The sequence below is a fragment of the Podarcis filfolensis genome (genome assembly GCF_964270895.1).
Source record: "Podarcis filfolensis genome assembly, chromosome: 14".
Lineage (NCBI taxonomy): Eukaryota > Metazoa > Chordata > Lepidosauria > Squamata > Lacertidae > Podarcis > Podarcis filfolensis.
In genome coordinates this window covers 12,862,143-12,876,265 of record NC_139616.1, presented here as the reverse complement: position 1 = coordinate 12,876,265, position 14,123 = coordinate 12,862,143, and the positions used below count along the sequence as shown (strand labels likewise).

Genomic DNA, 14,123 nt, shown 5'->3' with positions numbered 1-14,123 from the left:
TATTATATTGGTTGGAAAGGACTAGGATCACACCCAAATCTCCTACCACTGATGGAAAACAAATGACTGTGAAGGTACCTGGTTGTGGTGTGACAGCTGTACTACATGAAAAACAGGTTAGAAGCTATGGGTTTCTTTTTTCACCTTAGTTTTCTCCCTGCAAATTGGTTGTTATTCCACCATCTTTGGGGTTACTGCAAGTCTGCTGAGATATCTTCTGCATTGGTCTTGCAGTTTTGGCTATGTAAGCATGAGTACAGGAAGACTCAAATTGGTTTTTAGTGTGTGTGTGTATATATATATATATATATATATATATATATATATATATATATATGAATGATTTGGATTTTGCTGTCAAATGGTAACATCGAAGTGATTTTTTTCAGTCGTTGAAGTGTATATTGTAAAGTGTCAGATCCTGGGACCCTGTTGCTCTTCAGCGTTTGTAAAAATACGTTTGTGTCACTGATATGTACAAAATGCATATATTTGGTTCCAGGTTTTGCTTGCTAAGAGTAGAACGTTAGCACGTTTTTGTGGTTGCCTCGGATGAGCAAAACTGGAGGCAGGTTCCTTGAGAGAATTTCTAACCAAGCCATATAGAGGTAATCGGATATAATTCCTTTTCTTGCTACTGGTAGAGTCTCCTGTTGAATGGAATAGGATGAAAGTATTAGTAATATTCTTCAGTAATACAACAATATTCCCCTCCAAATAACATTTCAGCCACTATCTGAGCCTTTTCCATCCCTGAATGTCATTTGAAACCACCAGTCATTACTAAAGGGGTACCATTTTTCACACCTTCCTTGCTCAGATTAAAAAAGTACACTTAAAAAGAACAATCAAATAATAGCACAAAAATCTTAGCTAAAAAGTCAACAAAAGCCTGTACAGTACATTACTTTCATTCCCATTAACAGCTTCAAATACAGGGCCTTATAGACACCAGTGAACCTCACTGAACCACTGTAGTTTGTCCTTGAGTTCTTGATTAAAAATCTCCTGGCAAAGTTTGGCTTGCTTTCTGAAGAAATCAAAATTAAATCTGTGTCACTTACAGAACAATCAGATTAGCAGCCCTAGAATGTTCCTGAAGGAGTTCGTTCAAACGGACCTGGCGGTAGCTCTGTTTAAAAAGAAACAAAATTTACTGCAATAAAAAAACGGGGGGTCTTGACTTAAAGCAGAGTTTAGTGATCATAAAAAATTCACACAGGTCATACTTCTGTAAGGCATACTTGGTCTAAATTATATGGACTGCAAATTGGGAAGCATTAAGTTTATGATTGCTTGAGGAAAACCTAAAAAAACAAACCCCTGAAACATTTCATATTCCGTTGTCATTGCCACATTAATATGCACCAAATATTATTTTTAGTCTGCTGCATAATGAAATACTGATGGCTACACAGGACAGCTTCACTTAAGAGACATGAAACAGTGAGATTAATTTTTAAATCTCTTAAAACTCATTTGCTGCATGTTTTCGAGTTGATGATCCTACTGAAGATCAACAGTTTCCCAGTTTCCACGGGCACCTTTTGTGGAGAATCCTTTACTTATTTGGAGGAAATATAGAATATAATCTACTTTCTCTATAGAATGCTCCCTACCTAGATAACACAGCATATTTCCTAACTAAGTTTGCCTGGGCAATGATATTGCTTTTTTTTTTTTTTGCATTTTTAATTCCCCCCCCCCAATAAAAAAAACATTTCTGCCTCTTACCTACCGCCCCCCCCTGCAAAAGCGATTTTATTCCATGGCTTCAACATTTCAAGTAATTTTACTTTTCTGCTTCCCATTTTATTACATTCAATAGCTGCGGCATATCTATATCAGCAACTTAAAGAGCAGCCCCGTGCATGTTTATTCAGAAGCAAGCCCCACTATATTAAATGGAATTTATTTCCAGTGTAAGGGTGGATAGGAGGGTGTCCTTAAACTGAATTCTCACTCCCTCTTCCCAAGGACCCTTGGAGTAACATTGTTCTGTTAGGGACTTGAAATGGGATGCAGACAACCCATAGCCCCCTACCCAAATTGCAGTTCCCGGGATTCTTCCACACAGGGGACCTTTCTTAGCCCAATAGCCCACATTCCAGCATGGGCAACCTCCCAGGCCCTTAAAGCAGTGACATGTGTAAAGGAAGCAGAGCAATCAATATATTTGTCATTGTATAGTAGATAATATTCCAGCTATGCAAAAGGCAGAGGTTTACACACACACACACACACACACACACACACACACACACACACACACCATCTCTCCATCCTCGATCCAGGAAAACCAGAAGCATTATCACAGATCTTGGGCACATTCCAGCCTAGCAGAAGCACTCAAGGAAGGTGTGTTCTGTGAAAAGGTGGGTAGCCTGCAGAGAGTCCCACAGGCCAAGTGCAGAGGCTGGGTAAAGGTAAAGGACCGCTGGATGGTTAAGTCCAGTCAAAGGTGACTGTGGGGTTGCGGCACTCATCTCGCTTTCAGGCCGAGGGTGCCAGCGTTTGTCCACAGACAGCTTTCCGGGTCATGTGGCCAGCAGGAATAAACCGCTTCTGGTGCAACAGGACACCATGACGGAAACCGGAGCGCACAGAAATGCCTTTTATCTTCCCACCGCAGTGGTACCTATTTATCTACTTGCACTGGTGTGCTTTTGAACTGCTAGGTTGGCAGAAGCTGGGACGGAGCAATGAGAGCTCACCCCGCCGCGGGGATTTGAACTGCCAACCTTCCGATCGGCAAGCCCAAGAGGCTCAGTGGTTTAGACCACAGGGCCGTGTGAAAACTGGTAAATATTTCATTGCACATATGCCCTTAGTCTAGTGGTTTATTACTGTTGATTGGAACCATTCCATCCTGAAACATTAGAAGCAGTGTCTTTAAAGCCTGTCACCTCTGGACAGATTAATGCCATAAATAAACAATATCATCCATGTTTTGACTAGCAGCAGTGCACCTGCATTAACTCTATACAAGGGGTTCAAATTAAATACTGTTTTATGCCAAATTTCACCATTTGAAGAGGTGCTCACCAATTCCCTGACTGCTAATGAAGCTAGGTTCTCTTTTTCCTTTGTGACCTACCAGATTTGCCTTATTGTTCTCAGGTAGTGCTTGTGCACGATTTTCCTTCTCAACTAGCCATCCCACAATGTCAAAAGTAATGGCAGGTATTGCTCTTTACCTTTTCCTTGACTGCTTCCAGCTCTGCATCAGTGATTTTCCACGGTGCCTCTCTCTTTAATTTCTCAGCAGTTGTTAAATCTTTGCAGCTTTCATGAAGGCGGTATGGTTCAATCATCTCTTCAAAGAATTTCCAGCTGGAACAGAAATTATAAAGGAGGCATCACAGCGGGACTCTAACTCATTATTTCACAGATATACCTTAGAATGGGATAGACTCTGTTGGCTTTGGAATTGTGGCTGAATTTCATTCAAAATCTTTAGACTTCATGCATCAGATTTTATGCTCCGTTATATATGAGCAGCTTCATTGTGGAAACACCTTGTCTAGACAGGTCTGCATTTGTCACTGCTAAGCTTTTTATCTATCTTAACTGTAAAATAAAACATAGCAGCAAAGTATACTACATTCATTTCTGTGTACACAAGAAGAAAACAAGAGTTTTCTCTTTTCCTTGTTTTGACTCCTGTTGTTTGGCTGTATTACTAAAACCAGGCATAGGCAAACTTCGGCCCTCCAGGTGTTTGGGACTACAATTCCCATCATCCCTAGCTAACAGGACCAGTGGTCAGTGATGATGGGAATTATAGTCCCTAACATCTGGAGGGCCGGAGTCTGCCTATGCCTGCTAAAACTCTGGAGGAAGCAACAACAACAACAAAAAGGTGGGGGGGGGGAGGCCACAATCCAGAATTTGGGCTACATATCAATGTGCATCTAATTCTGTCTTGAATTGCAACTATAGTTTGTCAATAATAGCTTTTCAGAGATATGAAACTGGCATGTGAAGTCACAAGTCATTATGCCACAGGTATTGATTCTTAGTGTCCTGCCATGGTCTCTGGTTAAATTAGTTTGTCAGATTTTCATTACACTCAGATTTGTACCATGGAAGAGCCCAAACAAGCCCAGTGCAGCAGAACATGGGTGTAGTTTGCTATTACTGTAACGTCCAGTGCATGTGACAGGACAGAAGACCCTACTTTCAAACTGCTAGGTTGGTAGGAGCAGGGACCAAGTAACGGGAGCTCACCCCGTGGCGGGGATTCGAACTGCCGACCTTCAGATCGGCAAACCCTAGGCTCTGTGGTAACCCACAGCACCACCCGCATCCCTACTCAGAACTAATCCACATTGAGTTCAATGAAGCCTACTCCCAGGTAAATGTTATAGGATTACAACATTATTATTATTATTATTGTTGTTGTTGTTGTTGTTGTGTTGTTTTTAAAAGCTGCTCTTACCTTTCCTTGTTTGGTTTCATATTGATATCACCAATGATGTGAATGTCAGCAAACTTTATTCTGAACTTGCTTAAAAGTGAAGCCATCCTGAAAACAAAAGGAAAGGTGTATTTTTAGCGTTGTGATTCAGAATGCTGATAAATAAATAACTAGTTAAAGACTTAAAATATAGTAAAAGTGCATTAATTGGTACTTCTCAGTTATAGAATGTGGTGAACATGGCATGGATGAGCTAGTTGATATAGCTGAAACCCAAGAAGAGTGGGAAGTAAAACCAGTGGGCTTTACATGGGCTGCAGCACTTGCATTATTTTCAGGACCAAGTAACAGTCATAGAATCACAGAAAAGTAGAGTTGGAAGGTATCCTGAGGGTCATCTAATCCAACCCCTGCAATGCAGGAATTTCAACATGCAGACCTCTTCTAATCTGATACCATAACAGACCCTGCTTAGCTTGAGAAAGAGCAGAGAGAGGGCATGTTTTGTCGAAATAAATTAAAAAAATGTTCAGTAGCACCTTAGAGACCAACTAAGTTTGTTCTGGGTACAGTGGTACCTCGGGTTAAGAACTTAATTCGTTCTGGAGGTCTGTTCTTAACCTGAAACTGTTCTTAACCTGAAGACCACTTTAGCTAATGGGGCCTCCTGCTGCCGCTGCGCCGCTGCTGCACGATTTCTGTTCTCATCCTGAAGCAAAGTTCTTAACCCGAGGTAATAATAATAATAATAATAATAATAATAATAATAATAATAATTTATTATTTATACCCCGCCCATCTGGCTGGGCCTCCCCAGCCACTCTGGGCGGCTTCCATAAAAACCAAAAATACAATAAAATGTCACACGTTAAAAACTTCCCTGAAGGTAATATTTCTGGGTTAGCGGGGTCTGTAACCTGAAGCGTACGTAACCTGAGGTACCACTGTATAAGCTTTCATGTGCATGCACACTTCTTCAGATACCACACTTCTTCATGTTTTGTAACACTGAAAATATCTCCAAACTACGAGGTAAGAGGATAAAGCAGGTTTGATACTACAGTGGTACCTCAGGTTACATACACTTCAGGTTACATATGCTTCAGGTTACAGACTCCACTAACCCAGAAATAGTGCTTCAGGTTAAGAACTTTGCTTCAGGATGAGAACAGAAATCGTGCTCTGGCGGCACGGCAGCAGCAGGAGGCCCCATTAGCTAAAGTGGTGCTTCAGGTTAAGAACAGTTTCAGGTTAAGAACGGACCTGCGGAACGAATTAAGTACTTAACCCGAGGTACCACTGCACTACTAATACGTAGAATTTATATAGCGCTTCAGATAGCTCCACATATTGTCTCAGTAATTCTTAAAAGGACCCTGTAACAGCCAGTTAGGACAGATAATACAAGGTCATCAACAGCAATTTCCCTCTCTCTTTCCCCTCGCCTCATGCACAAATAATCTTTATAAGCAACAAAACCTTAAGCAGAACATTAAAGCTATACATACATTAGCTTTTCCTCTTCCAGGCGAGTGACTTTTCCACCAGTAAAAATCCTTAATTTACAATCTTTCCATTTTTTGCGGAGGGTGAGCATGTAGGGAATTAGGAGTATTAACCCTGCGTAGACAGATTTTATTAAATTAAATATATACCAAAATTAGAACAACGCGTAATAATAAAAAGCCACTTTTATTGCTATTAAAATTGTGTTCCCCGGTTTTTTTAATTTTTCAGATAATTGGTTATTTCTTTTTATTTCTTTTTATTTTGCAAACCCTACCTTGACTATTCAGTCTCCCCCATGCCACCACTGTGTGATGTTCCTTTCAGCGACTTACCTCCGTCATCAAACAGCCACCACACGTCAATGGTACCTTTCCCTTGCTTTTTTTTAAACTGACTGCTGGCTTCCAGCAACCGCTGATTGAATTCCCCAACATGCATCGAAGAGATTGTGCTAATGCTGCTTTCTGAAAAGAGAGGACATACTCAGAGCCTTTTTGCACAATCAATGAAAGTGCTCCACAACACACCATCTTAGCACTTGGAAGGCAGTTAAGTACAATGGAAAACACTTATTTAGCCTTTGAGCACTTCATGAATCATACATTTAAGTTTCATAACCCAGGGGACGGAGCATGGATTTACTAGAGCGAAGTGAGTGAGAACCACCCTCTTTTGTTTTCAAATAACTTGTTGCTACTTTGAATTATGTTTGGTTAGTGTCATTCAGTTGTTCAACAGGCTGTGAGATTAGTGGCTTGAAATGCGGTGAGTTTGTTCTTTACCCACACTGCATTTGAAGCTGCCTTTGTGTGGGATGTGATACATAGATAGCAGTCAAGTACAACATTCCTTGTTTTCCTAGAGTGGACATGCAAGGGGACGTTTGGTCCAGCCAGTCGGAACTTCCTGTTTCCTCCTGGGTAGGGACATACCTCTTCTTGCATGTGACTAGAGGTGGGCGTGACCTTACCTGGGCAGGTAACAAACCCACAAGACACGCAGCCCTCCTCTCTCTTTTCCATCTTCCTTTTGTTGTGTGAACTGCAGTGACTGTCAGGCTGCAGTCCCTGGGATTAACCCCCCCATATGGAGTAGATCCACATGTATATACCATATTTTTCGCTCTATAAGACGCACCAGACCATAAGACTCACCTAGTTTTTGGAGGAGGAAAACAAGAAAAAAAATATTCTGAATCCCAGAAGCCAGAACAGCAAGAGGGATTGCTGCACAGTAAAAAGGAGTGAAAGCAACGCAAAGCGTCTTCAGGGCAGCAGGAGGAACGCTCTGCCTACCCTGAAGAGGCTTCGCGCGGCTATCCCAGAACGCCAGATCGCTGCGCAGCAATCCCTCTTGCTGTTCTGGCTTCTGGGATAGCTGCACAGCCTGCATTCGCTCCATAAGACACACACACATTTCCGCTTACTTTTCAGGAGGGGAAAAGTGCATCTTATAGAGCGAAAAATACGGTACTTTGTAACTAAGTCTGCCTTCAGGGATCCAACTGTGAACTGAATGTGAGTAAACTTCTGTTATATACTTTACACAAGATTGTGGTGTGTTTATTCTTTTAAGGGAGATATAAGGGAACTTACCAGGAAACTAATAGTGAGAAGCTTAAACAAGCCTGCAACCAGCTACCCACTGTGCATTAAAAAGGGGAATGTAAAACTCTGCTAAGTTATAGAACTTGCTAGCGTAAGTTCGGAAGGATATTAAAACAGAAAAGGTCATGCGCGTCAGGTGAAGAGATCCCTGCTCCCTGTCTGATGTGTCTTATACATGGAAAAGTACGGTACTTGACAGTTTTTGTTGCAACAGGCTAACATGGATACCCTTGGGTTCCCTTCTGAAATTGGTTCTTCGGGAAAACTAGTTGGTGACCAATAAGCTATTCTGTATTTTATCTTTCAGCTTCAGGGCTTGCCTTTTTTGGGTATAGTCTTTGTAATGTTGAGCTTGGCAGCTCTTCTGAAGTATCTCTGGATACCGCCATTTCCTTCTTCAAATTCGCTGTCCTTAATGGTAGCCTCTAGAACTTGCCTCTCCTGCTCCAGCTTCTTCAATTCCTCTGTCAAAAGAATGCAAGACTGGCAATAATAATTGCTTGTGAGTTGAGAAAGACAGATAAGATCCAGTTAGATCTGTGGCATTTGAACCTCTGTGAATGTGCTATGAATGAAATTGCTTTTCATTCGACAATTACCTTGCATTAAATAGATCCTTAAAGGTAAAGGGACCCCTGACCATTAGGTCCAGTCGCAGACGACTCTGGGGTTGCGGCGCTAATCTCGCTTTATTGGCTGAGGGAGCCGGCGTACAGCTTCCGGGTCATGTGGCCAGCATGACTAAGCCGCTTTCTGGCAAGCCAGAGCAGCGCATGGAAACGCTGTTTACCTTCCCGCCGGAGCGGTACCTATTTATCTACTAGCACTTTGATGTGCTTTCGAACTGCTAGGCTGGCAGGAGCAGGGACCGAGCAACTGGAGCTCACCCCGCCACGGGGATTTGAACCACCGACCTTCTGATCAGCAAGTGCTAGGCTCTGTGGTTTAGCCCACAGCGCTACCCGTGTCCCAGGTGAATTAGAGGCAGGAGCAGGGACCGAACAACAGGAGCTCACCCCGTTGCTGGGATTTGAACCGTCAACCTTCTGATTGGCAAGCCCTAGGCTCTGTGGTTTAGACCACAGCGCCACCCACGTCCCATAATAGATCCTTACGCGGGGGGGGGGGGGGATGTTCTTCAGAGTTTCTTATGTTGACTTCTAAGCTCAATATGCTAATAATGCTAATGTATGCGAACTTAAGCTGAAAACATGGTCAATGTCCAGCACAAATATTTCATTTCTCTGTTTTGTTTCACTACATTCTGGACAAGTACTCCTGTGTAGAGATGGGAAGGCCTGGAAAAACCCCAGAAAAATTGGGGAAAAACAGATTCCCCCCCAATTTTTCCAAAGCTGCTTTTCCCCCGGAAAAATTGAAAAAAAAACAAACAGTTTGATACTGGGTCCCCCCCCCCATTTTTCCAATTCCCCCCCCCCCCAGGCCTTCCCATCTGTACTACATTGGAAAGAGACTTGGGCTACAATCCTATACCCACTTATTTGGGACTAAACCCCACTGAGCTCCATGGGAATCACTTCTGAACAAACAGATACAGGAATGAGCTGCTTGTGACGTAATGCTGTAAATAAGGTGATACAGAAAGTATACCTAGTTCCACAGAAAGGACAGTGGCAGAAATATAATTTCTTTTAAATTACATTCCCATGTAATTTTGGCATGATTATGACCACTTTCATATTTAATCAAAATAAAAGTAAAGACTGTCCTTTTTTAAAAAAAGAAGTTGTAGTTGAATGTGAACAGACCATTTTTTTTTACCCATTTCCAGTCTTCTACATAGATTTACTCTAGATCTGTTCTGAATGTTGGGAGTTCTTTGTTTAAGATTCAGTACGTTTCCGAGCACAATTCAAAGTATTGGTGCTGACCTTTAAAGCCCTAAACGGCCTCGGCCCAGTATACCTGAAGGAGCGTCTCCACCTCCATCGTTCTGCCCGGACACTGAGATCCAGCTCCGAGGGCCTTTTGGCGGTTCCCTCACTGCGAGAAGCCAAGTTACAGGGAACCAGGCAGAGGGCCTTCTCAGTAGTGGCACCTGCCCTGTGGAACACCCTTCCACCAGATGTCAAATAGAAAAATAACTACCAAACTTTTAGAAGACATCTGAAGGCAGCCCTGTTTAGGGAAGCTTTTAATGTTTAATAGGTCATTGTATTTTAGTGTTTTGTTGGAAGACGCCCAGAGCGGCTGGGGAAACCCAGCCAGATGGGCGGGGTATAAATAAATTATTATTATTATTATTATTATTATTATTATTATTATTATTATTAGTTTCTCTTATCTTCTTTTTCTTATTTCAGTTTCTTAGCATTTGTAGTGTTTTACTCTAATGGTACAGAATTGATATCTGCTATTATTTCATTACAATCCTCTAGGATGTATCTCAGATTAGTAAAAAACAACAACATATCAGCTAGTTTCCTCACTATTTTTAAGCAAGAGATTATAACAGGTAGTTCTTCTGGAGACAAGCCAATGAATAGAACATTGTCCTGTCCTGAATTCTAGCCACGCAGATCACGGGATTATTTGGCTGCAAAGAAAAGTTTGATTTTCTATATAGTAGAATGCAGCAAACAAATCAGCTGTATTTGTCCGTCTGTTCCAGTTTGATAAGAGAGAGATTTGTGTGTGTACAGAGTAAGACCCACCTCAAATATTTCACTTAGAGCATTAATATTTGTGTGTGGATTCTGAGCAATTTGAGGATAGAAACTGTGGATAGAAATGAGGAGAGGCAGCAGGTGGCAGCAGAGAGTTGCAATTTTGCATGATGATTACAACCAAATATTGATTTCAAGCTAATTCTGGGAGATTAGCGATGGGAATCTCGTTGCTCTCCAGATATTGGCAGATTGAAACTATCTTCAGCCTTTGCCAGCACGGCCATTGGTCAGGGATGGCTGAAGTTGCAGTCCAGTCACGTCTGGAGCTTCACAGGTCCCTCATTTTAATATTTCCCTGCCCTGCTCTTAATATTTTCGGGGGGATCTTTCCCTTCTGGAAACCCTCTGGAATGAAAGGCAAGACCAACTGATTTTAAAAAAGGTAAAAGACTCCTGGACGGTTAAGTCCAGTCAAAGGCGACTATGGGGTTGCAGCGCTCATCTCGCTTTCAGGCTAAGGGAGCCGGCTTTTGTTCACAGACAGCTTTCCAGGTCATGTGGCCAGCAGGACTAAACTGCTTCTGGCGCTACGGAACACTGTGACGGAAACCAGAGCGCTGAAGGACTGTCTCTTTAAAGCCCTTTGCTTGTCTATGGGGCAGGTGCAAGGAGTGCAGCTTGAGAGAAGTAATCTGGGCTGAGAATGATGTAGCAACTTGGAGCTGGAACTCCAGTAGACTAGGGTAAGGTAGCTCTAGCGACCTGTCCATGGTGCTGAAAGCCTTGTAACTTTGTGTCCTTGTTCACCAGGTCTGGATCTCAGATTATATTCCTCTACCAACCTGCCCTTCTATCCTTCACCTTCCAACATTCTCATCCCAGGGGTCTTGATCATGGACTGGGATATGTTTGCATGTTGGTTTCCTCTTTTTCTTAACTGTTCCTGGCCACTTCTGGGATCTTACCCAGCTGTCTGTGGGCTTATCCCAGGGTGGTGGTAGTGATGATGATGATACCACTACTACTACTACTACTACTACTACTACTACTAATAAATCTCATTTATACCCTGCGGGTGTAAATACCAGCGCGGGTGGTGCTGTGGTCTAAACCACAGAGCCTAGGACTTGCCAATCAGAAGGTCGGTGGTTCGAATCCCTGCGACGGGGTGAGCTTCCGTTGCTCAGTCCCTGCTCCTGCCAACCTAACAGTTCGAAAGCATGTCAAAGTGCAAGTAGATAAATAGGTACCACTCCGGCGGGAAGGTAAACAGTGTTTCCATGCACTGCTCTGGTTCACCAGAAGCGGCTTAGTCATGCTGGCCACATGACCCAGAAGCTGTACGCCGGCTCCCACGGCCAGTAAAACGAGATGAGCGCCGCAACCCCAGAGTCGTCCATGACTGGACCTAACGGTCAGGGGTCCCTTTACCTTTACGCTGCCCATCTGGCTGGGTTTCCCCAGCCACTCTGAGCGGCTCCCAACAGAATATTAAAAACACGATAAAACATCAAACATTAAAAACTTCCCTAAACAGGGCTGCCTTCAGATGTCTTCTAAAAATCAGATAGTTGTTTATTTCCCTGACGTCTGCTGAGAGGGCATTCCACAGGGCGGGTGCCACCACCGAGAAGGCCCTCTGCCTGGTTCCCTGTAACCTCACTTCTTGCAGGGAGGGAACCGCCAGAAGCCCCTCAGAGCTGGACCTCAGTGTCGGCGCTGAACGATAGCCTGCCAGTTCTGATGTGATAATTTCCTCAAGCACAGGAACTTCTGTTTTCTAAATGGGGAGTGCTTTGAACATACAGTGGAAATTGCTGTGCACTTGGGGAGTATTCATCTATTATTACCTGGTGATCTGAATCCTGACCAGATTCCGCCCCCCCCAGCCCAGATTGAGTGTTATCTACTGAAATCCTTTCTCTGACAATTCTACAGGGACAGCACAGCTTTCTAGCCCATTGATTATCTTCCCCTCCACTTTTATGTCTAGATTTCCATTTGATTTCTTTTATCGCAACTATGGGGCATAAAATCCCCCACTAATTATACATATCTTAAGAGTTCCCAATCTCCAGAGAAGATAATTAACCAAATCAATGGCCATGCCATAAAAGTAATTGAGCTGGTGCTTTTGGAAACTAGTGGAATTTTTGAGGAAATGTGCTTGTTTACAGGAATAATGCCTCTAGCGCACGAATTTTGTGAAGTTCAGTTCATTAAGCCAGTGTGGTGTAGTGGTTAGAGTGGTGGACTCGTAATCTGGTGAACTGGGTTCGATTCCCCGCTCCTCCACATGCAGCTGCTGGGTGACCTTGGGCCAGTCACACTTCTCTGAAGTCTCTCAGCCTCACTCACCTCACAGAGTGTTTGTTGTGGGGGAGGAAGGGAAAGGAGAAAGTTAGCCGCTTTGAGACTCCTTAGGGTAGTGATAAAGCAGGATATCAAATCCAAACATACCTTGAACCAGGAGGACTTGCGATATGTCAAACCCTTGGCTTATTCGAGCAACAACCACACCAAAGTCAAAGTCAAATGCATCGCTGGAACAAAATATAAATGTATATATGCATATAAATTGTTTTAACACAGCATTGGAATAGTGACAGTTTACTTGGACATTTTTCACAAGCAGTATGAGAAACAAATGGATTTCTAAAGTTAGAAAGTCCATTTGGAATCCTCCCCCACTCTCTCCTTTAACCATCAACAGTGCTTTGATTTCCCAGCTTTTTGGATTCTGATCTATAGAATATATGAAGGAGCATTGCAAACATTGGATTAGCACTTGTAACATACTTTGATAAAGGGTATTGAAAAAGGAGATTTAATAGGTTGGATAAAAGTATTTAGTCGCAGAAAAGAGAAGAGAAAATTATTGGAAACCAGGGAGAGGAGGGGGGGAACCCATGGGTCAGAAAGCCCCCTATAAAGATATTGATTTCATTATGGATTGATGCAAATAATATTGTATGCTAAAAAAAAATAATCTAAAATAAAATATATAAAAAAAGATTCAGATCAGTTCCAGCTCCCAAAATCACTGCCATAGACACCTATAATATTACTGCTTCTGTCCTTAACTGAACTATTTTTAAACCCCTACAAGACCTTACACAGTTCTTTTGTGAGTGTGTGTTAGCACAAAAGGTGTGAGCTGGTTTCCAGTGACAGCACCAGAAAAAAAGTATATTTCTAGGTGAGCAAGAAATAAAAATAACAGTACAGTAGTACCTTGGTACTCAAACACCTTGGTACTCAAACGCCTTGGTTCCCAAATGCCAAAAACCCAGAAGTAAGTGTTCCGGTTTCTGAACGTTTTTCAGAAGCTGAACGTCTGATGCGGTTGTCGGCTATTGTTTCCGGGGCGCCTGCACCAATCAGAAGCTGCGTTTGGTTTTCGAACATTTCAGAAGTCAAACGGACTTCTGGAAAGGGCTAACTTTGGTGCTTTTGTTTTTGCTATTTATTTTGCATTTTTGTTTTTGAGGCTTTTTTGGTTAATTTGTTTTTGTGACTCTGTGGAACCCAGTTCAGCTACTGATTGATTGATTGATTGATTGATTGTGTCACTGTGGAAATGGATAAAAGCCCCCCATCCAAACAATGACTATCATCAGTGCAGGTAAGAAAAAAATTAATTTTTATTTTTATCATCTACAATACTATCTTATTTATTTTATAGTATAGTACATTGATTATTGCTTTCATTTTATGGATCAATAGTCTCGTTAAATAGTAAAATTCATGTTAAATTCTATTTTAGGGGTTGTTTTTAAAAGTCTGGAACGGATTAATCCGTTGTGCATTACTTTTGATGGGAAAGCACGCCTTGGTTTTGGAACGCTTTGGTTTTGGAACGGACTTCCAGAATGGATTAAGTTTGAGAACCAAGGTACAACTGTAGTAGATGCAGAAGGAAGATTTTGCTTAAAAATCACTGTTTCCCATGGGTTT

At 42.3% G+C, this 14,123-nt stretch overlaps 1 protein-coding gene across 2 annotated transcripts in view; it reads right to left on the bottom strand.

Annotated features, from left to right (window-relative positions):
• Positions 1-329: 329 nt before the first annotated feature.
• Positions 330-14,123, bottom strand: part of SLC12A1 (solute carrier family 12 member 1) — a 70,836-nt gene continuing 57,042 nt past the window's right edge. For both annotated transcript variants that reach the window (XM_083586330.1, XM_083586329.1), the window contains 8 exons: positions 12,627-12,709; positions 7,857-8,000; positions 6,262-6,393; positions 5,929-6,040; positions 4,442-4,528; positions 3,198-3,333; positions 1,065-1,132; positions 330-648 (listed from right to left, as the gene is read on the bottom strand). In XM_083586330.1, coding sequence (XP_083442456.1) covers positions 513-648; positions 1,065-1,132; positions 3,198-3,333; positions 4,442-4,528; positions 5,929-6,040; positions 6,262-6,393; positions 7,857-8,000; positions 12,627-12,709 — 898 coding nt within the window. In that variant the 3' untranslated portion in view covers positions 330-512. The remainder of the gene's footprint in view (positions 649-1,064; positions 1,133-3,197; positions 3,334-4,441; positions 4,529-5,928; positions 6,041-6,261; positions 6,394-7,856; positions 8,001-12,626; positions 12,710-14,123) is intronic.